This window comes from Nycticebus coucang, chromosome 17, assembly GCF_027406575.1.
Source record: "Nycticebus coucang isolate mNycCou1 chromosome 17, mNycCou1.pri, whole genome shotgun sequence".
In the NCBI taxonomy this organism is placed as follows: Eukaryota; Metazoa; Chordata; class Mammalia; order Primates; family Lorisidae; genus Nycticebus; species Nycticebus coucang.
Window position 1 is genome coordinate 21,534,984 of NC_069796.1, and position 23,931 is coordinate 21,558,914.

Sequence of the window (23,931 nt, forward strand, 5' to 3'; positions counted from 1 at the left end):
AAACTAAAAAGCTTCTGCATAGCCAAAAATACAGTAAGTAAAGCAAGCAGACAGCCCTCAGAATGGAAGAAGATAATTGCAGTTTATGTCTCTGACAAAGGTTTAATAACCAGACTCCACAGGGAACTCAAATGTATTAGCAAGAAAAGAACAAGTGATCCCATCTCAGTGTGGGCAAGAGACTTGAAGAGAAATTTCTTTGACGAAGACAGGCACATGGACTACAGACATATGAAAAAATGCTCATCATCCTTAATCATCAGAGAAATGCAAATCAAAACCACTTTGAGATATCATCTAACTCCAATAAGATTAGCTCACATCACAAAATCCCAAAACCAGAGATGTTGGTATGGATATGGAGAAAAGGGAACACTTCTGCACTGCTGGGGGGAATGCAAACTAATATGTTCCTTTTGGAAAGATGTTTGGAGATCACTTAGGGATCTAAAAATAGACCTGCCATTCCATCCTTCAATTCCTCTACTAGGTATATATCCAGAAGACCAAAAATCACTTTATAACAAAGATATTTGTACCAGAATGTTTATTATAGCCCAATTTATAATTGCTAAGTCATGGAAGAAGCCCAAGTGCCCATCGACCCATGAATGGATTAATAAATTGAGGTATATGTACACCATGGAATATTATGCAGCCTTAAAGAAAGATGGAGACTTTACCTCTTTCATGTTTACATGGATGGAGCTGGAACATATGCTTCTTAGCAAAGTATCTCAAGAATGGAAGAAAAAGTATCCAATGTACTCAGCCCTACTATGAAACCAATTTATAGCTTTCATATGAAAGCTATACCCTAACTATAGCCCAAGAAGAGGGGGAAGGAGGAGAGGAGGGAGGTGAGGGGAGGAGGGAGGATGGGTGGAAGGAGGGTAATTGGTGGGAATACACCTATGGTGCATTTTACAAGGGTACAGGTTAAATTTACTAAGTGTAGAGTATAAATGTCTTAACACAGTAACTGAAAAAATGCGGTGAAGGCTATGTTAACCAGTGTGATGAAAATATTTCAAATGGTATATGAAGCCAGCACATTGTACCCCATGATTGCATTAATGTACACAGTTATGATTTAATAAAAAAAAAAAAAGAGAAAAATTTTCAAGTAGAGATCTCTCTTCAAGTAATAGGCCATACCATTCACCACCCAGGACAGAGGGTGAGGACTGTGGTTTAAACAGCATGTGGCCCACTGTGCTCTAGGAAGAAAGACCTTCATATTCTGAAAAATTACTGGATGTGGAAACTTAACATGGCTGCTAATAAAACTTCAAAAGTAGGTAATAAAAGGGGTTTCAGTATGTTGAGTCCTCTAAATCCTCCCGATTTGTGATTCCTTGCATTCTGGACTCCTGCTGGGATTTCTAAAATGCATTTTGTTTTAACTCAACATTCCTCAGATGGATCTTCATTTTCCGACACAACTCCTGTGACAAAGTCTAATTCTGCATTAATACCAGTTGTTTTACCACCACTTCAGTGTGTCTGTAACACCAGCAAATCTTGGAGGAGGTTATGTTATATCACACCTAAAACTTAACTGTTGGCCAAAATCTTAAATCCACAAAATGAAATACAGGCTTAAGTAAAAGCTGTTATGTACTTAACAGCACCAAAATTTTCCATTACAAATACTGTTTTTACTTGTCCTTAATTTGAAAAAAAGAAAAAGGAAAAAGTGCCCAGAGGGGGCTTTGAATTTCCAAGGATCAAAGATTTCTTCAGCAGTCTGAATTATAGGAATGCTGAAAAACAAAAACAAATCCTTTTCCTGCTATAAAATCCTTGCCACGTTTTTGTCTTTATGTAACTCAAAACGGCTGAACTGAGCAATGAGGTTGGTGAGTCCCATTCAAAACCTAAAAATTCATCAGAAATGAAATAGCTGGTAATTCCAAAAGTGTCACTCTGACTAATCTGACCCCAAAATAAATTTTATTGAATTCTTATTTGATGATCCAGAAAATTGCTAAATAGCACTTGTGAGCGAACTAAATAGATGATGGCTAAGAATACCAAAATGTTTTAAATTGTTTATGAAAGTGATTCAAGACTAAATTATTATAATTTGGGCTTGGTGGTGTTGTCCAGTGTAAATTTTCTTCATTCCACACCAGCCTGCAGCTACAAATGTGTCCTTTTGGTAACACAATCGGCAAAATAGCTAACTGTTTATTTCAAAAACTTGGAGAAAACATTAGACCATAAAAAGTAACAGTTTGTATTTTCATAGTCATCAGTTGACTGATGTTTTTGGTCTGAGGCCCGACTGGTGTACAAGAAATAAGCTGTTTTTAGAAGCGGTGTGTCCTTCACTCCCCAGTCATCAGGCCTACCAGGTAACATGGCCACTGACCACCTGGGTATAGTGGTCTTGGAATTTCAGCACTTCAAGAATGAGCCACTTTTTGCTTTTGGCCTTGGGCGATGTCAGTTATTTTTACACTAATGAAAAGGTAGATAGCAAATACTATGTCAAGTGTGTGTCCTTAGGCATGGCAGGAGTGGAGGGTACATGTGACCCTGGAGATGCGTGCATGAGGTCTGTGCTCATATAAGAGCTCATTTGTTGTCGCATTCCTCCCATGTTACCTTTATTTAAATTTTTATTTTTTTGTATTGTTTTATTCATTTATTTATTTATTTTGAGATAGTTTCAGTCTGTCGCCTGGGTAGGGTACTGTAGTGTCATAGCTCATAGCAACCTTAAATTCTTGGGCTCAAGTGAACCTCTGACCTCAGCCTTCCCTAGTAGCTGGGACTACAGGTGCCCACCACAATACCCAGCTAGTTTTTTCTATTTTTGGTAGAGATGGAATCTCACTTTTGCTCGAACTGGTCTCAAACTCCTGAGCTCAGGCAATCCACCCCCCCTCAGCCTCCCAAAGTGCTAGGATTACAGGCGCGAGCCACCTTGCCCAATTTTTACTTTTATAATTATTAAAAGGAAATGCACCCTAGAGAAAAGATTAAAAGACTGAAAAAAGTGAAGAGCAGAAAAGAGTTTTAAAAAACCACCATTTGCATTCGCTCTCTGTGAATTTACATTTTGTTGTATTTGCTTTATGAGAACATATGTACATAACTGAGATTATGTTCATGTAGAATTTATACTTTTTGAAACAATCATTTTCTGATGTTACTCTTAAGTTCTGTAACATCAGTCTTAATGAATGCATACTCTTCTATTTATGGTTTGTAACAGTTTGGGGACATTCAAGTTGTTTCTAGTATTTTGTTATAAATATTCTCATCTTTATGCATAAAAATTTCTCAGTATTGACTTATTAGATAATGACTTTAGGGTTGCAAGTCAAAGGAAATCATTTCATTCTGGCTAAAGGAAATGGTTTATGTAGCAAAAACTAAGAGTGGATTAGGTTCAGGCACGGCTGGACCCGGGCTAAATGAGGCTTCGGGAATCGTCTTTCTTCTGGCCCAACTTCCTTCTGCCCTGGCTTCCTTCTTAGGCCTCCTTGTTTACATCATCTTCCAGAAAGACAGCTGTCCTTTCCCAGTAGTTCCCAGTAATTCCAGCATAAGGAGGGAGGCTCATTAACATGACTGAGGTTGGACACTTTGGGCATGAGCCAGTCAGCAGGGCCAGGCAAGGGAAGGTTCTGGCTGGCCCACAAGACAGCCTGGTCCCCTCGCCATCTCCCCCACTCTGCATTCCTGGATTCTCTCCAGTTCTACAAGCCCACTGCCCCAGGATCCCCCCGGCTTCCTGCCTCCTCCGTCTCACTCAGAGCCCTTCCCTGCCAGTCTCATGCTCTAGTGTCCCTCTCTGGTCTGTTTTATTCACAGACTTATCACCACCTGACATGCTGTTACTTATTCATGCAGGATGATTTGCCACCTTCCCTGGAACCATGAGGGGAAACAGCGTTTGTGACTCCACTACACTCAGTCAATATTCATCAAACAAGTGAATGAGTCAGCTTGCCAGGCCAGGCAAATACCCATCTGTAGAGTCAGCCCACTCTAAGGACAAGTGACCCATGCTGGGAGGCCCGCAACACTGATGCCTGTTGCAATTTCACATCATTTTCTAAAGCACATCCCAGGAGTGTGAATTCAAAGGATATGAAGGTTTGGGTTTCCTGATAAGCACTGCTTTCACTTTCGCCGCTTTATAAAAATTCTCCTCATAGCAGATAATTTTTTTGTTGTAAGGCAAGTATGAAACTAGGTTTATTGAAGAAGAGAAAGATGAATTTACAGAGGAAGAAAACTTACAAAGCAGGATATGTTCACCCTGGCCTCCACTGCCAGGGCCAGAATGCCAAGAGGCCTAATCTTTCTGAAATGCAGACCACATCCTACCCCTCCCCAACTTAAAACTGATAGCTCTTCATTGCACTGTGAATACAAGAACCCCTCACCCGCACCAGGCTGGAGCTGGGCCGGCCTCAGTGCTACTTCCCGACAGCCCCCATCACCTCGGCTCCTTGTGCCAGGCCCCAGCGGGCTGGCCTTCTCTTCAGCATGGAATCCACTCATTCTTACCTCAGGACTCTCATATTTTCTCCTCTTTCTGGAAGACCCTTCCCTCAGGCCTTGGCACAGATGTCACCCCACAGGGGCCTTCCTTGGCACTATAAGGCTGCTCCTCTCCCAGCCTCCCCAGCAAACGCAGGCACATTTTCTTCACCGCACTCACCACTCTACAGGGAGACCCTTTTCTCCTTGTCCCTTGTGTCCCCAAAACTCAAACTACTACCTAGCATGTGCAAGACTCTCAATAAACAGTATCTGTTAGACAAAAATAATGAATTGCTCCCTACTTTACAAAGCAACAGTACAAACACACAGTTCATCTCTCGTTGAAGCAATTTTCTTTGAAGACAAACGAATGTTTTTTCCTGACCGCATGAGTCCTGGGAGGTGGGGCAGTAGCATCTTCCTAGCAGACTGAGCTTCCCATCCTGAGTAGGGATGGGCCTGCTACAAGGTTCCACTAGGATTTTACTTTCCCATCTAGTTTAAATACAATCTGAATCTTAATCCTCATTATGTAAGTGACAAAAGATCCCTTCCTATTGCAACTAGACTCAAGGACACTTTCTGAAAATGTAACGTTGAGTAAAAAAATCAGTAAATAATCAGCTTATGTCTTTGAGATGTGGACAGGCATAATTTCTATTGCATTCCCATCCCAAATTATCAAGTGTTATCAGTATTTTCATTTATAGAACTCTTTTTTATGTTTATTGTTAAACATTTGAATTCATGTATTTTTATTTTTTAAAAAACTTTAAATTTAAAAAAAAGTCTTACAGAAAGAGTTCATTCATAAAAACAGTATTTAATATAGAGAACACCAGAGCACCTTTGTATCAGGTAAAAAATCCCTAACATATATCAGATTATACTAATCAAAATTCCCTTTACCCGAATTTCTGTTTGAATACAGAATAATAAATGTCATGTCTTCATCGGTTTCAGACAAATCTTTGGCATTGCTCAACATGGAGATCATTAATGAGTTCAGCAATTAAAATTTACTGTGTTCTTTAAAAAAAAAAATTGCCAATATCAAGTTTTTCTAGTTTACAAATAGCACCAATGGAGAAAGGGGATGTGTCTAAGTTCAAAGTCCCTAAGTGAGTGATTTACCAAAATTCATGCACTGATGAACATCAATTTGACATTGATGGTGAGGACTGGCCAAGGACCAGGAAAGCAGGCTTTTGATGGGTTTCCCAAACAGGTTCTCAGTTGTCTGCTGGACAAAATCAGAACATAGGCAGGAAATCGTGGAAGAAACACGCAAGTGGGCAAGGGAGCCAAGGATAGTACCAGGCTGGGTTGTCTTTGCAGTTGCCAATTTAGTTGCTGAGAGGGCTGCTTCCTGTGATCTGGGGTGAAAAATTAAAAGAAAGTGAAAAAACAAAGCAAAATAGTGACTGAGAAATTGAAAGACACCTATACTCACCCTTGCCAAAGTAGGTTCCTTGTTTTCTGCAAGTTGTGTCACCAATCAGTGACCTCAACCACAAAGGGTGTTTTCACGTCTATCTTGCCGCTATTGACAATGGAGCAGTTGGTGAGTGGACGGTCGTGCCCGTCGGTGGTTTGCAGCTCTATGGAGTGCACCACTGTCTGGTGAGAGAAAAGTAGACACGTGGCTCAGTTCTGACTAGCAGCCACGGCAGCCATGGAAATCCAAAGTGAAATCAATGCCAAGCCCAAGTGTGTAATACATTTTTTATGACTACAAAAACCATGCATGCTAACTGTAGAAAAGTTAGATTATTCAGAAAATACACACATCAAGGAATACATTTCACTCACTACCTTGTAACTCAGAGAACATGTCGGTGTATTGCCTCTCTTCTTTTCTAATAAGCATTTGATATTAAAAGATTAGATATGTTTGTAAATACCTAGCTCTAATAAAAGGTATTTCTGTTCACCTGCTACCACCTAATATAAGAGTTAACAGGGAGTCTGAGTCAATTCCAGCTCTGCCCTGTAAGAAGGCATAATAAAATGAGCCAGAAGCAAATTTAGAACTGAACCTACTTTTGGGTTTACTTATTTTAAAGGAGACACAAGCCATTAATCTACAGGTTGAGTCCAAATACCAATGGCACCCAAAACCCACAGTGGTGGAAAGGCCCCTCGCTCTGCCTTGGAAGGCTTCATGAATGTTTCACACTGAAGGAGGTGAGGACTGGTCCAGGACCAAGAAAGCAGGCTTTGGATGGGTTTCCCAAACAGGGTTGAGTAGCTCAGTTCCCAGACTTCTGCAGAAAATCAGAATAACAGGTAGAAAGTTGTTGAGGAAATATGGAAGTGGGCAAGGGAGCCAAGGGTAGTCCGGGTTAGGTTGGGCAGAAAGAGAATGAGGATTTCAAGGAGCATCCCTACAGGTTGTGAATTGCACCCTTTGACATTGTACCTGTGGGTCTTTGGATGTGACTTGGTGTCTGCACTGAAACCTATGGGGGTTTCTATTTTTAAATGTTTTATGTTTCATTATAGTAAGAAACACATAAGATTTGCCATCTTATTTAAGTGCATAGTTCAGTGATGTTAAGTATATTCACACTGTTATACAGCCAGTCTTCAGTAGTTTTTCATCTTGCAAAACACAAACTCTGTGCCCATTAAACACCACTTCCCATTTACCCCTCCCCCATTATACTATCCTTCTGTCTACAAATGTGACTTCTTTAGATACCTCACATAAGTGGAACCATCCAGTATTTGTCTTTTTATTACTGCCTTATTCCATTTAGCATAATGTCCTCAAGGATCCATGTTATAGCCTGTGTCAGAATTTCCTTTCTTTTTTTTTTTAATTTTTATTTTTACATATACATGCCCGTCAGTGGCTTGTATTCTATTTTTTTTGCCTTCACAAAATTAAAAAGACTTAAAATTTAATAACAATAACAATGTTGAAGATAAGGATTAGAAACAAAAACCTTGTAAAGAACAAAGGAACTTAAATACATTCGGAAAAGGAATCAGACAATTGCTTCATCGAAATATTAAGCAATAATAATAATAATGCAAAGAAAGTAACATTCACATTGTCAAATAAGAGTATGTCTATTATAGAATGTTGTGACTCTGAGATTCAGTATGGAGTCATCAAGAATTTCCTTTCTTTTTTCAGACTGAATAATAGTACGTTGTGTGTATATATGGGGCCCAGGTTTTATTTGATTCCATTAAAAGGGCTTTCTGGGCTGGGTGCAGTGGCCCATGCCTGTAATCCTAGCACTCTGGGAGGCCAAGGTGGGTGGACTGCCTGAGCTCACAGGTTCAAGACCAGCCTGGGCAAGAGAAAGACCTCATATCTAAAAACTACCCAGGCATTGTGGTGGGCACCTGTAGTTCCAGCTACTAGAGAATCGCTTGAGCCCAAGAGTTTGAGGTTGCTGTGAGCTATGACACCAGGGTACTCTACTGAGGGTGACAAAATGAGACTCTGTCTCAAAAAAATAAAATAAAACAAAACAAAATAGGCTTTCTATTTATATCAAGTAGTGAAATAAATTAAGTACTTAACTTCTTGTCAAGTCCCTAGCTGCTGCTCCAATACCCCCGACAATTAAGATGCCATACCATACATAATTTATTTACCTTTGAAGAAGTCAGGCAGATATAATAATGGGTTTCTAAAAAGCACGTTTTAAGATTAAATCACTAACAGTATTCTCACTAAAAACATAAAGCTTTGAAAGAGAAAAAGCATATTGACTTACCATCCCATCAATGACTTTTCCAAACACCACATGTTTGCCATCCAACCAGCTGGGCTTGGTTAAGGTGATGAAGAACTGGGAGCCATTGGTGTCTGGCCCGGCATTGGCCATGCTGACCCACCCAATGCCATAATGCTTCAGCTTAAAGTTCTCATCTGGAAATGTCTCACCATAAATGCTCATACCTGGGTGAGAAAAAGGAGGAAGAGGAGGGTTAACAAATGTCACATGAAGTAAACTCTTCAAAGAGAAAGATAAGGCTTTAGTGGACTCAGATAATAGAGCCTACAGGAGGTAGGGATGAGAAAAAAGTGTCCCAACACAAGGAGAAGTGAGGGAAGGGATAAGTTAACTCCTCAAGGAGGCAGGGCACCAGGGCTTAGAGCAAACAAACAGGGCTCAATGTGGCACCGGATGTCAGGGTTTCCTCTGGCCACAAACCAAGGGCCAACCCTTGATCGAGCAGGTCAATGATTTCTCTCTGAAACTGATTTCACTCTGAGAAGGAACTGAAGGGCAGGATGGCATTGTAAAGCCAGAAAGGTGGGTGAGCGATCATAGTGGCTGTTTCTGCCCGGAGGCTGAGGTGACTTGTCCCGGGCCACTGCTACCTCAGCACCCATCCAGGGCACTCCAAACACTCAGGATATTCTCTTAGCCACTTCCCATAACAAGCTGGAGGAACAAATATTCTCAGCCTCATTTCATAATGGGAAAAAGAGATTAGAAAGCTTGAAACTAGCAGAGCAGAAGTAGGGACAGCCTCTTGTTCTTGCTTAGGCTGGTCTTGAACTCCTGAGCTCAAGTAATTCACACACCTCAGCCTCCCAGGTGCTTGGATTATAGGTGTGAGCTACTGCACTCAGCCTTAATTTTTTTTTTTTAATTACTAAAAAATACTTTTGAAAGCAGGTGGGAAATGCGCTATGATCCTGCCCTAAATGTCACCCTCCCCAACCCCGAGTCTGCTTCCCCCAACATTTCGCTCAGCAGAGCCGCCACCCCAGAGCACACAGCTCTCTGTCCTCCACCTCTTCTTTCCGTGGCTGAAGACTAGCATTTAAACTACTGCAAACTATTCTGCCAAGTGACTCTATCTTCTCTATAGAAAGACAGTGAACACCAAAACAATCCTGTGTCAAATCAGGCCTCCTCACCTACCAAGATTCTGGCAGATAAGGCCCTCAAAACTCTATCCCTCCACAGATGAGAGCTGTCATTATGACTTTGTTCCTTAAGTCTGGTATTTCAATATTTTGAGTAAATACAGACACTTAATCTTAGGTTTCAGTTTCAAAAGTGGGAAAAGACAAAGGCTAAGATGACATTACCGCCAGTGCCATCTCCAGCTGTGAAGTCGCCTCCTTGAATCATGAAATCCTTGATGACACGATGAAACTGGCTTCCCTTATATCCATAGCCTTTCTAAAAAGATCATTTCAATTAAACACACAAGTAGATAAAACCCTTCCTGAAAGATAAATTCAGGGTTATCTGGAAATAACACAGTGAGACCTCATCTCTATAAAAAAATAAGAACAAAATGAGAAAATTAAATAAAATAGCTGCTGAACTTTTTTTTTTTTTTTTGTAGAGACAGAGTCTCACTTTATGGCCCTTGGTAGAGTGCCGTGGCCTCACACAACTCACAGCAACCTCCAACTCCCGGGCATAAGCGATTCTCTTGCCTCAGCCTCCCAAGTAGCTGGGACTACAGGCGCCCGCCACAACGCCCGGCTATTTTTTGGTTGCAGTTTGGCCGGGGCTGGGTTTGAACCTGTCACCCTCGGTATATGGGGCCGGCGCCTTACTGATTGAGCCACAGGCACCATCCATAGCTGCTGAACTTAATTAGGTCCCAGCGACAATTTTCTGAGAAAAAATTATCACTAGCTGACAACAAAATGAACGAACTATGGAAGCAAAGTATTAATGTTGGTAAGTAAAAAGACAGCAGAGTGCATTTTCAGTTGATATTTCCCCTCAATTTCTAGAAGCTCTAGGGTACCGAATGCCTGAAACACACAGATTTTATAGGAAAATAAAGCGAAATATAAGGTGTCACAGGTTCATCTGACATACTAATTTAATACTTATTTTCCCAGAAAACTTCTTTATATTTGGCTTAAAAGAAAGAAGAACCAGTTAAAGGAAATAAAACCAAGACCCACCTCTCCTGTCGCGAGAGCAATAAAATTTTCCACAGTCTTGGGCACAACTTTTCCAAAGAGGCCAATCACAATCCTGCCAACATCTGTGTCTCCAATCTTCACATCGAAGAAGACCTGTGTGTGGTTGAAAGGCATTGCAGAAGGTTATAATGTGGAAAGGCCACAGATACAAGGCAAGTCAAAATTAAAATCTAATAAATGATCTAAATACAAAGGTTCTTCCCACTATGAATGGGTGCATTTCACTCACAAATATTCATTCAACAAACATTAACTGAGCACCACCCCTGGGACAGGCACTGTTCTAAGTACTGAGTTTAAAGTTTGGTCCATTGCTGTTGGGGTCAGCCATTTAAGAATTATTCTTCTCTTCTCACACCCCAGACAAACTGCTATTTCCTGTTTCTGGCTTTGTGGATAAAGATCAGAAAATGTGGTTCTTTTAAAAGGTGAGGCTTTGAGCTGCAATGAACAATCTGGTAAAAATATCTTTGTTATAAAGTGATTTTTGGTCTTTTGGATATACACCTAGTAGAGGAATTGCAGGATCAAACGGCAGGTCTGCTTTTAGAGTATTCTCCATACTTCTTTCCAAAAGGGACGTATTAACTTGCACTCCCACCAGCAGTGCAGAAGTGTTCCCTTTTCTCCACATCCACGCCAACATCTGTAGTTTCAGGATTTTGTTATGTGAGCCACTCTTACGGGAGTTAGATGGTATCTCAAAGTGGTTTTGATTTGCATTTCTCTGATGATTAAAGATGAGCATTTTTTCGTGTGTCTATAGGCCATGCGCCTATCTTCTTTAGAGAAGCTTCTGTTCAAGTCCCTTGCCCACAATGAAATGGGATTATTTGTTCTTTTCTTATTAGTAAGTTTGAGTTCTCTGTGGATTCTGGTTATCAAACCTTTGTCAGAAGCATAAGCTGCAAATATCCTCTCCCATTCTGAGGGCTGTCTGCTTGCTTTACTTACTGTGTTCTTGGCTGTGCAGAAGCTTTTTAGTTTGATCAGATCCCAGTAATGTATTTCATAATAGCCAAGTCATGGAAGAATCCCAAGTGCCCATGGACCCATGAATGGATTAACGAATTGTGGTATGTGTGTACCATGGAATATTATGCAGCCTTAAAAAAGATGGAGACTTTACCTCTTTTATGTTTACATGGATGGAGCTGGAACATATCCTACTTAGTAAATTATCTCAAGAATGATGAAAAAATATCCAATGTACTCAGTACTATTATGAAACCAATTTACAATCACTCACACTTTCATATGAAGAATAGATCACAACTATGGCCCAAGATGAAGGAGGGAGGGGAGGGGATGGGAGAGGTCAGATCAAGGGAGGGTGAATGGTGGGATAACACCTATGGTGCATAGTGCAAGGGTACAGGTCAGATCTATTAATATAGAGTATAAATGTCTTAACACAGTAACTAAGTAAATGAGATGAGGTATATATTACCAGAGTGATGTAAGTGTTCCTAATTCTATATGAAATCAGTACATTGTACCCCAAAAATGCATTAATGTATACATGATCTATGTGTTTATGATTTAATACAAAAAAAAAAGGTAATGCTTTCTAATCTGGAAGGAGGAAAAAAAAACTGGTGAAGACAGTAATAGGCTAACCATCTAGATTTATTTTTTTGTAATTTAAAATAGTGCCAAATTCCCAGTGAGTTCTCAATAGATGTCTGCTATCCCAGAAACTATAAAAGATGATGAAACACACAGTGATCCTTCAAAAGGCCCGTCACTCATGTCTGAGCACAGTATGGCACCAGGTCCCCAGCCTCATCCAAAGGACAGCCCATGTCATGCTCGGCTCCCAACAAAGCCATTCACCCTGAGATACTAGACTCAGTCCTCATGTTTACAAAGTTACCCAAGAAGAATTTATTCTTTCTTTACCGCAACATTTTGGGACAGAAAAAAGAAAACACGTATCTAGAAGTGAGTGTGTCACTGTTTGCAGGTTAAACCTTAAACGTTCTCTTGGACTTCTTTCTTAAACTGTTTTATCTGAAACGAAATCATATACATTTTGCTTTACAAATCACTGTAATGACGGTTCTGAGACAAAAAGCTTGAAAAGGCCATGCAGTTGAAGGGCATTCTATTAGCGAGCTTAGATTATATGAACCAATTTACTGTTTGAATGGGTAAAAAAAGACATTTCAAGAAATGGCTTTAAAAAAACAGAAGAAGGGTTGTCAAAGAAAAAAGATGACTTACAGTTTTGAAAAATCACTAAGTAAAGACTGTCAAGCTTTAGTGCAAGACAAGAGCTGCTGCCAATACGTCAGAACGTCTGTCACGGGCTGATGTGGTATTTAGTGTTCCGTGTGACATTTTAAAATTTTCATATGGCCAAAGCAGCAAAACTTTTATTATTATTTGTATAGAAGTGCTTTATAGAATGCGTAAAAGGCCCTGCCCCTGAGATGAGGCATGCAAAAGAAGATCGCCTTTCAACATGGTCGGGGGAGGAAGCTGCTTCCACACATGTGTGAGCCTGGTCAGTGCAAGACTGGTGTCCAAGAGAAATGGTATCTCTAAAGGGACTTCCAAGCCAAGGTGTAAATTCCATAACCATAAAAAAATGAAGCAGTACCAGAAAGAGAATCAGGAAGATAATCTTCTTGTATAAGAAGAATAAACCCTCCTAGAGGCTAAAGTACAGAGGGTAAAGCCTGTCAAAATTTAGAAGCACAAAGAATAATCTGGGAGAGCATCATGAGAAGATGAGGAAAAAGCACCTGTCACCCAGCATAACTCTTCAATAAAAATCTTATTTTTTTACACACAGCCTGGCTCATGGACTAGTATGATTCTTTCCCCAAATTGCAGTATCTTCTGACTTCATGAAATCTTATATAGTCAATAATGATTTATTAAGGATCCGCATAAAAGACAATGTATGTGAAAAGGCACAAACTCTATAAGGAAATCCCTGTTCTAAGATAGCTTGAAATAAAGGATAGGTAAACGCATAACCAGAGCACAGACAGCCTGTGACAAGCACTCTAAGAACTATACAAACAGCTCAGTGAGGTTTCAGTGTCTCACAGCTGTGTTTGTGTCAATGTGCTGGTGTCCTGCTGAGTGGTGTACATTTTGCTGTATGTTTTTTTGTGCCATCGCAAAAATGTTGGAGCTTGAATAAATGCAATGAACAAATATTAAATTTCTTGTTAAACTTGGCAAGAGTGAAAGTGAAATCAGAAACATGTTACTTATGAGTTTATAGGGATAATGCCATGAATAAAATGGCAGTGAACAAATGGATTAAACATTTTTCTGAGGGGAGAGACAGCATCACTGGTGAAGAGAAGTCAAGGTGCCAGAAATAAGCAGAACTTACAAAAACATTGCAAGAGTTTTTCAAATCATGTGTCAAAGGACCTATGAGAAGCATTATGAAAAACTTAGACAAAAGGACCTGAAATTTTCACCAACGACTCATGGCTCTTGCTTCACAACAGTGCCCCAGCTCTCACAGCACTGTCTGTGAGGAAGTTTTTAGCCAGTAAACAAATAACCATATTGGAACACCCTCCCTACTCACCTGATCTGAACCCCCCCAGTGACTTTTTTCTTTACCTAAAGATAAAGAAAATATTTAAAAGAAGAAATTTTGATAACATTCAGGACATCAAGGGTAATATAATGACAGCTCTGATGGCCATTCCAGAAAAAGAGTTCCAAAATAGTTTGTAGGGTGAACTAGGCACTGCCATCAGTGCATAGCTTCCCAAGGGGTGTACTTCAAAGGTAACCTTAGTGATATTCAGCAATGAGGTATGTAGCACTTTTTCTAGGATGAATTTGTGAACTTGCCTGTCAGACCCCATGTGCCGAAGCTGAGAAAGGGTGTCCTGGAGGAGGTGTGATAGGAGGCAGGCTAGGGAGGAGGGGAGTAGTTTTCTAGGACAAGTAGGCACAGGCCCTGACTTGCAGAGTTCTTTCTGGGACCAAAGCACCAAGACAGGAAGTATGGTCTGTGTGCAGAGAAGCAGTGCAGGCTTTCTAACCACAATAGGGGCGGGGGTGGGGTGGGGGGCAGGGGAAGGGAGCTCCCCACCAGCGCCAGAAAGCAGAGAGAACAAGCTTTCTGGCAACAGACAGAAAGGAAAGAATAGGCCTTTGGGAGGCTTTAGGAATATTACTGAAATGGGGAGAAAGAAAGTGTGGAGGCTTCTACAATAAGGTCATGATGGCCTGCACACCATGGGGGCTCAGGGAATGTACAGGGTTGGGGGACATTTAAATAAAGGGGGAGAAATTGGAAGTGGGAGGAAGAGGAAGGAAACAAACACAAATATCTTACATAACTAAACCTCACCACATTGGGGGCGGGAACTATCACTAATTTACAAATGAGAAAAGTAGGGAATGAGGTGATGTAAGAGCTAGAAGTTCAACCCCAGGCTGCCTCTAGTTAAGCCATGATCTATCATTAATATGGCTTTCCCAGTCTAGGCAGGGAACCCACTGTCAGCACAATTTCAGTACTAGCAGTTAGGAGATGTTAAGGGGTTCGACATGGACTGAATACTTTACCTGCTGCTATGCTTTGGATGTCTGTCCCTTCCAAATCTCATGTTGAAATTTGAGCCCCAATGTCAGAGGCAGGGCCCAATGTTTGGGTTGTGACTGTTCTCCAGGGAGTGAATGAGTTATCTATCAGTTCCCAGGAAAGCTAGTTGTTAAAAAGAGCCTGGCACTACCACCACGCCCCCTTGTGATCTCTGCACACACCAGCCCCCCAGCTCCCCTTTGCCTTCTACAATGAGTGGAAGCAGCGTGAGGCTTCCACCAGAAACCCAATCTTAAGTCTTCCAGCCAGCAAAACCATGAGCTAAATAAACCTCTTTTCCTTATAAATTATCCAGCCTCGGGTATTCCTTTACAACAACACAAACAGACTAAGACATCCACTTGATCACATTTAGTATGGAAAACCCTCCCAGGCGGGTTTTATTTCTAATTCCACTCTACAGAGGAGGAAACTGAGCCCAGGGCCTTAGATAACTTGCCCAAGGTCAGCTGTAGCCCACTGCATACTAATGTCTGCACAAGTTGTGATGTGCGTGCAGCTGAAAGGATGGCAGCATTCTTGGTGCACACTCAGGCTGGACCCTGCACAGAGCCCATAGCATTCACTGGAAAATGTGGGACTGCAAGTGTGCATGCCAGTCACCAAGACAAGTGAGCCAGAGTCCCCACCTGGACCTTGATGGGCAGGGGCAGAAAACTGCAGGGCTAGCTGGGCAGCAGGATCCATGCAGGAAGTTACACTGTGGGCAGAGCAGAACTTCATACCTCTCTTATTTACAGATTCCTGTTTTTAAATGAAATTAGAAATAAACAAAAGGATTGCTGGGGAAATCAATACACTGCTTTTCTACACTCGGAGAAATTACCTTTAATGCCTTCATGTTCCAATAGATTTAGCGGTTCAAAAAGTTGACTGAAGAAGGAATTCAACAGCGTTGAATCTAAAACTTGCCTACACAATTAGCTTTTAGAACTTTATTATAAAAACGTTAAGTGACAATTTTGAGAAGAGAGTACATGAAAACTCTCCCACCGTTAACAGTGTGCTGGCTAGGAGTCAGCATGATATTCTAACTCTTTCCTTCCTACAGCCACCTGCAGCCACCTGCAGGCTCTCTCTGGTGCCCAGTCCAGGCTCAGAATCACCAGAAGGCTTTGACAAGGTGGGAGACTGGGCCCACCCCCAAGCCTGTAACTGACTTTCTCTGGGGTGAGTCTCTGCAGCAGTAGATTGCAAATGCTTCCCAGGTGAAACCTGTTTACAAAATATTGCAAGGGACATACACTAAAAAATTATTCATTGTTAATCTGAAAGTCACATCTAACTGGGCATCCTGTATTTTATCTGCTCCCTGTTTCCATGATTACCACCACTAAAACAGCCATTATCTGAACTCTGTCATGGAGCTCTGAAGGACCTCCTAGTTCACGCTCCAGTGAGCAGGACACATGAGATGTCATTTCCATGCTTCAAACCCTTCAGCATCTCTAACTGCACTTGGGTTAAACCTTCAGATCATAAGAATAATTGCATCAGTACCCATGGCCCACCTGTGGCCTCTAGGCCTGGCACAACTTCACTGCTGTCTCCTTCGACCTTGACTGAAGTCTCCTCCTGTGCTGAAGCCACACCATGGGCTCTCTGCAATCCCTTAGAGCACAGATGCCTTTTTCCTGTCAGAAGACCTTGCAGTGCAGTTCCTTTGGCCTACTCGGCTGGTATTACTCAACTTTCAGGTGTTTTTCAATGTTACCTAATGTATATTAGGATTGACATCCATCAACACTTCACAATTGTATGAATTTTATGTTTATGGCTCAATCCCAAGAGACCCCTGTTTGGCTCTGTGGCCTTGCAGAAGCCATTTCCCAAAGCTACATATACTTAAAAGATCAGGGGCTGGTAGTAGAATCTGTGCTTCTCCAATCAGGCTATGTTCTCTATCCTGCTGAACACCCCCACCCCATCTTCCGGCCCACTCCTCCCCTCTGTAGAAGATTCAAACATTCTGCATTTACTAAGTTTCACATGTACCCTTGTAAGATGCACCGCAGGTGTAATCCCACCAATCACCCTCCACGATCGCATTAATGTACACAGCTATGATTTAATAAAAAAAGAAAGAAAGAAAGAAATACTGGTATACTTATGGATGAAAAAAAAAGAAGATTCAAACATTCTACTAGTTCAACACTATAATTTCCACTGGCAAACGCCAGACTGATTGTTAAGACCACTTTCAGCTTCCTCCTCCCTCCAGTTTCCAAGACACTCCTGTCAGTGGGTTTTCCAGAAGGGGTGATCATGAGCATCCAATCATTCCCCCCCTCTCTCTCCCTGCACCCTCCCATTATCTTCCAACCTTGAGTAAATATGCTGAAATAAGAACGGAAGTGGATTAAGTAGGAAGAAGCCTTAAAAGCTCAGTGGCCTGCAGATTCCCACCCCCATCCCCAAATCAAAGCTAATTCTACAGGTGCCCTCTTGGCACCTTCCCAAGTCCAGAGCCTGCCCCTAGCCCTTGGTCTAAAGGCGAACCTCTCCAGGCGAACAGAGGAGGTCACGCTCTGGTTGGAGCGAGGCACTTCATGCTGCCTCAGGCTCTTCCAGGCCTGGTGACACCGCGGCGGGTGGCCCGGCTGCCGCCCGGCGCTCTGAGCGCCTCCTCGCCACAGTTCCCTGTCCCTCCGGTATTCGTCCTGCTCTGCTCTCAAGTCCAGGCCACGCCGAAGGAAGTACTCGGGCAGTCACCTTCCTGGAAACCCGGCCCGCCGATTCCGGAAGCCTCTCCAGGTCCCAGGCTGGTGACTTCGGACCACCGACCCCGGAGACTGAGGCCACGCAGTGGACAGCGGGGACCGGCTTGCCCAAAGTCTCCCAGGAGAGCCCCCCGCCCCTCATGGTGGCCCCCAGCCCCGGAGCAGCCTCCGGTCTCCCTGCGCCCGGGAAGCCCCCCTTGCTGGCCCTGACACAGAGGTCCCGGTGCCCAAAGCCACCCAGCCCACGGAGGAGGAGTTGCTGCCCGACTGTCGGTCACCTTGGCTGTCACCGAGGGGCCTCGCTTGAGAACGCCTGAAGCCTCCGAAGAGGGAACCAGCGCGCCGAGCCCCACGCAAAGCAGGAGAGGTGCCAGCAGCCGGGGACTTGGGCCCATGGTGAGCGGCGACAGTGGCGGAGACCACACCGGAGCGACCGCGGCTCCGGGCCGAAGGAGGGACACACGGCCGCTGCGCCTGCGCGCTCCCGGAGGCGGGGGGTGGGGATCCTGCAGTCGGGCCAGGGCGGGGACTCGGAGCCCGTCCTCCCAAGTTCAGCTGCGACGCGAGAATTTGGGATTCCGAACCGCGCGCAGAAGGCGCAGCCCGCGTCCTACCTCTGCGCTGCCGCGGGCGCTCCGGGCTGCAGGCCGGGAGGGAGGCCCCGCTGCCCGGGCGGGCGCCGGGAGAGGCGGGGGGATCCTCGGCTCCCGGCGCGGCAGGTGCGACCCGGTAGGCGCCGATTAAACAGGGAGGGAAAGTCGAGGACTCCCGGGGGCCGGCTCTGCCCCCCACCTCGGGCGCCGGGGCGCGGGGAGCTCCGCGGACCTGCCGGGTCTGACTGCTCCATCCGAAACTTTGGCTGCGCCCTGGACACTGCTCGGAACCTTGTGACCCCCTGGGTGGGCTGGGTTCTGTTTCACAGGATGGACGGCCTCTCTCTGAGATGAACAACGTTTGGGGGAAATTGGAAATTGCTGGATTCCCAGTTCCCTTTGCTCCCTTTAAAAGTTTGGAGAAACTTTTAAATTGGTTTTAAGTATTTTATGGGCAGGGTGAGCCTGTGATCGTGTCTACGCTGTTTTCAGGGGAGCATTTACCTGCACGGGCCCACAACCACGGTCGAGTAGAATTCTTTCCCATGAAAACAACGTAGACAAACAGACTTTTAGCTGTATTTATACAATGAACTTTTCACAAACTTAAGAATTACGTTTAGGAAGATTATTTAATGACTGGGGAAATGCCCATTATATTTTTAAATGGACAACTCAGGTTGCAAAACCACATAGAAATTCTCTTCTCAACTGTGAAAATTAATCTACGGGGTGGATATAAAGTTCTACGTTCTATAAAGCCACCTTGTAAAGGGATTTTAAAAATCGAAAGCTTTGCACCGAAACATTTGCAGTAGCTAGGGTGATATTATGAATTTTTGTTTTCTTTGTAATCTGATTTCCCAGGTGTTCTATAGTCAGTATTTAAGTATTTTATAACCTGGAAAAGGTTATTTTAATATTCACTGCTTTTTGAATTATGATTTCAAAAGAACTTTTAAAATTAAGACCCTAAAATTAACCAAAAATTATTAATATTCTATTTTTTTTTTTGGCGGGGGGAGACTGGTACCATGACTTTCAGGCCGAGATTTTCCTTGAATAAACAGTTGGGATTCCTCAGGTACCTAAGTGTAAATCTAAAATAACATTGGAACCATGTGGTGCCTGTGGCTCAGAGGAGTAGGGCGCTGGCCCCATATACCAGAGGTGGTGGGTTCAAACCCAGCCCTGGCCAAAAACTGCAAAAAAAAAAAAAAAAAAGAGAGACATTGGAATAGTTTATTATAGGTAAAAAGAGTAAGCGTTTGCCTTTTTGGGATGGACAGACACTTCTAAACTGTTGATTCAGTTCAATGAAGGACTTAATGGCTTTTGTTCTGGAGCCAAAGAGCAAGCTAAGAGTGACTCTCAGAACACTTAACCCACTGGCTGATGGTGTATATTTATCTGTGTCCATTACTGTAATCGTTTTTGTCTGTCTCTGCTATCAGAAGAAAGTGCCACCAGAGCAGGGATCATTCCTTTTGATGTCCCAGATACAGTACAGTGAATGCCAGGTACATACATAGTAATTACTCTATAAAAAGTTGTTGAATGAATGAGTGTCCTAACTACTTTTTTACTTTTTATGCCACCCCCCAATCCCACCTCCAGGCAAGGAAATGAAATATTCACTAGTTCTCTAAAAACTCATCTTATAACCCCTGCCAGTTAATAGTTTTTCCTCCCCAAATTAACTGCAATTCTGACTTAAACTTTGTATGAATGGAGCATTACGGTATTTTTGTTGTTGTTACTTGACTTAACATTTGGGAAATTCGTCCATGTTTTTCCATGTAATTACACTGGTGTGTAGCATAAGGTAGGGACTGAATTTATTTTTTCTCCACATTGATATGCACTTGTTCTGGCCAATTTATTGATAAGTCTCTCCTTTCTCACTGCTCTTTAGTGCTACTTCTGTCATGAAGCAAGTGTCCTCGTCTGCATGTGCCTGTTTGTGGACACTCTACCTGTCCCATTGGCCCAATTATCTGTCTATGTGCCAATACCACACTGTCTTAATTAACATAGCTTGATAATAAGTCTTCATGTGTCAAGGTCAAGAGTAGCCAAGAATTTGTTGAACGAAGTTGAGAATACTGTATGTCCTCTCAACTTTGTTCAACAAATACTTGGCTATTCTTGACCTTTTCCATATCTATATAAACTTGAGAATCAGCCTGTCAGTTTCCACATTCAGGCAAGGATTTTGAGCGGCATTGCATTTAAGATTTGGCACATTTACAATTTTGAGTCTTCTAATTCATGAACATAGCATATTTATGACTTAAATTTCTCTCAATAAAATTTTATAGCTTTCTGCCTAGAGGGGGCTTACACATGTTTTATTAGATTGATTTCCAAGTATTTAGTTTTATATTGTAGTAAAATTAATTTGGTATATTAACCTCGTATATACCAAGTGTGTTAAACTTTTTCATTCCAATAATTTATCTGTGAATTATTTTAGGCTTGTCTTCATAGACAGTTATATCATCTATGAATAATGACAGTTTTATTTCATTATGCCTCTTATTTTTGCCTTATTGCACCAGCTAGGACCTGTAGTACAAAATGAACTGGCAACTATGGGAGTCCTGGGGTTGTAGATTGAATTGTCACCCCAAAAGATATTGATGTCTAAACTCCAGTATCTTTGAATGTGACCTTATTTGGAATTAGAGTCTTTGCAGACATAATCAAGTTAAGATGAGATCATGCTGGAGTAGAGTAATATGACTGGTGGTGTCCTTATAAAAAGAGCAGAGGCACAGACACACGCAGAGGACACCATGTGAAGATGGAAACAGAGATTGGAGTGCTGAGGGGATAAGCCAAGGGATGCCAAGGATTATTGGCAACCACCAAAAGCTAGGAAGAGGCAGGGAAGGATCTTGTCCTAGAGCAGCGGTTCTCAACCTGTAGGTCACCACCCACAAGAACTGTATTAAAGGGATGCGGTATTAGGAAGGTTGAGAACCGCTGGTCTAGAGCCTTCAAAGAGGGGATGGCCCTGCCAACACCTTGATTGTAGACTGCTAGCCTCCAGCACTGTGAGACAATAAATTTCTCTTGTCCAAAGCAACATGGTTTATGGTCATCTGTTACCGCAGCTCTAGGAAACTCATACACCTGTCTTGTGCCCAATCCTTGACAAAGAACTTTCAGTGTTTCACGGTGAAATATGATGTTTGCTGAACATTCTTTTAGGGAATATTTTTTCAGATTAACAAAATTCCTTTCTAGTCCTAGTTTGCTAGATTTTTTTTTATACATTTGATTCAAATTATATGATTTCCCCTTATTCTGTTACTATGATAATTTACATTAATTTTCTTCTCTCTCTCTCTTTCTTTGTTTCCTTTCCTTCCTTCCCTTCTTTTCTTTTTCTTTCTCTTTCTTTTCTTGCAGAGTCTCAAGCTGTGACCCTGGGTGGAAGGCTGTGATATCATAGCTCACAGCAACCTCCAACTTTTGGGCTCAAGTGATCATCTTACCTCACTTTTTCTATTCTTAGTAGAGACAGGGGGGCTTTGCTTTTTCTCAGGCTGGTCTCGAACTTGTGAGCAATCCACGTGCCTTGGCCTCCTAGAGTGCTAGGATTATAGGCATGAGCCACTAGCACCTGGCCTGCCTTGGTTTTAACATCTTAACCCAAGTTTGCATTCTGGAATACAGCCAACATGGATTAGCCTTTTTGTGTGTATTACTATATATGGTTTGCTGAGATTTTTAAAATAAAAAACTTGCCAAAAAGAAAAAGACCAAACAAAAAAGTAGGTAAGTGTGGCCCCTGCTTTCCAGTTCAGACTGAGTTGATTACCCACAGGCCATTTTGATGTTAGTGGATAATTTTTTTTTTTTTTTTTTGTAGAGACAGAGTCTCACTTTATGGCCCTCGGTAGAGTGCCGTGGCCTCACACAGCTCACAGCAACCTCTAACTCCTGGGCTTAGGCGATTCTCTTGCCTCAGCCTCCCGAGTAGCTGGGACTACAGGAGCCCGCCACAACGCCCGGCTATTTTTTGGTTGCAGTTTGGCCGGGGCCGGGTTTGAACCCGCCACCCTCAGTATATGGGGCCGGCGCCTTACCAACTGAGCCACAGGTGCATTTGATAATCTTATTTTCTGGATATTTGCATCTAAATTGACGAATGAAACTAGCCTTAAATTTTCCCTTCTTGGAATTTCCTGTCAATTTTTATATCCCTTAACATGAATTGGCAAAAGGTAGATTTTTTTTCCTCCCCCACATCCCCCCACTACCAAAAACTATGCAGTCGAGTTTCCCACATCTGGGGAAATTGCCGGGGTCAGCACATCTGGGGTGCAATGGATAAGCCTCGCCCTGGGAAAACCACCTTTGTAATCATGGTACCTCCCCTGCCAGGTACATATATAAAAAGGTAGATGTTTTTCCTGCACTCTTTTATTTTTATTTTTTTTCACTCTTTTAAAGGGTTTGTGTAACATTGCTCTTTCTTCCTTAAATGTTTGTTTAAAGCCATCTGGGCGTGGACTTTTCCTTAGTTTAAAGTTTTAAATTATAAACTTGGTTTTTTAAACAGTCGAAGGTTTATTTCAAATTTTCTATCCTTGTGTCATATAATTTTTACATGTAATATTTTTCAAGGAATATATCCATTTCACTTATATTTTAAAACTGATTTCTATAAAGTTTCAAATTGTCTATAAAACATAGACATATAGTTAGGATCTATAGTAATATCTTCTTTTTTATTCCTGATGTTGGTTATTTTTTTTTTCTCATTTTCCTTGGGCAGTTTCACCAAGGAAGCTGGTGAATATATTTGGTTTGATTTGATGAATTTATTTTCTGTCTTTATTACCTTCTTTCTACTTTCCGTTTCATATATTGTTATTTTTTTCTATTCTTGGTATAGACTCTTAATTCATCAAGTTTTATGCCTTTTTTAAGGCACTGAGAGTAATAGTTTCCCTTAACAAGCAAATCTGTAACTGCTTATGTATGAAATATAAGGGCTCCTGGTTTTCTTTTTAATTTCAAAGTATTAGAAGGATAACCATATTTTTAGTTACTAGATCAATTTTATAACGCTTGAATCACGGTGCGCCCATCGCCCCTGCAGCGTTCACTGTACCCTTTATGTAGGTTGTCACCCATGCCCTTCTCCTCCCTCCCCACTTGATTTCTGTTAAGTTTTATTAATACTTCCTCCTAAGCACATGCAGGCTTTTCATTTACTTCCAGCTTAATCGTGAGAAAATGTGGTGTTTGTTTTTCCAATTCCATCCAAAATGTTGCAAAAGGCATTACGTCATTCAAAGGATGCCTTTAAAAAAGCTTTTTGTTAGGGATTTCTAGCTTAGTTACCCTGTGGCCAGAGAACATTTTCTGTATTATTTCATTGTTTTCAGTATGTGGGGAAATGCTTTATCCCAGAGGGTCTGAACAGTTTTTTCGATTCTGCCCTTGTTCGCTTTAGTATTCTCTATGTCTATTGGATGGTTTATCCAGCCTACATTTGTGTATCTATTCTTACTGACTTTTTATCTGCTTGTTATAAGAGTCACTGAGAGAAGTGTATTCAAAATCTATCTCCTT

General features: G+C 42.0%; 1 protein-coding gene and 1 pseudogene across 1 annotated transcript; both read right to left on the reverse strand.

Annotated features, from left to right (window-relative positions):
- Positions 1 to 3,571: 3,571 nt before the first annotated feature.
- Positions 3,572 to 18,245, reverse strand: PPIC (peptidylprolyl isomerase C). Its single transcript, XM_053566710.1, has 6 exons — positions 18,025 to 18,245; positions 10,415 to 10,528; positions 9,575 to 9,668; positions 8,244 to 8,428; positions 5,960 to 6,126; positions 3,572 to 5,882 (listed from the first exon to the last, which is right to left on the reverse strand). The coding sequence occupies exons 1-5, from the start codon at positions 18,139 to 18,141 to the stop codon at positions 5,998 to 6,000; spliced, it is 639 nt and encodes a 212-aa protein (XP_053422685.1). The 5' UTR covers positions 18,142 to 18,245; the 3' UTR covers positions 3,572 to 5,882; positions 5,960 to 5,997.
- A 4,324-nt stretch (positions 18,246 to 22,569) lies between these two features.
- On the reverse strand, positions 22,570 to 22,742 carry LOC128569454 (uncharacterized; annotated as a pseudogene).
- Between the last annotated feature and the right edge of the window lie 1,189 nt (positions 22,743 to 23,931).

Bases quoted from the DNA above. Each gene is read 5' to 3' on its own strand.
- PPIC (XM_053566710.1), bottom strand. From the start codon at position 18,141: ATGGGCCCAAGTCCCCGGCTGCTGGCACCTCTCCTGCTTTGCGTGGGG. The intron at 9,669-10,414 runs GTGGGTCTTGGT...TGATCTTTTTAG, and splicing joins TTGCTCTCGCGACAGGAGAG to AAAGGCTATGGATATAAGGG. The intron at 6,127-8,243 runs GTAAGTCAATAT...TTCTCTCACCAG, and splicing joins GAAAAGTCATTGATGGGATG to ACAGTGGTGCACTCCATAGA.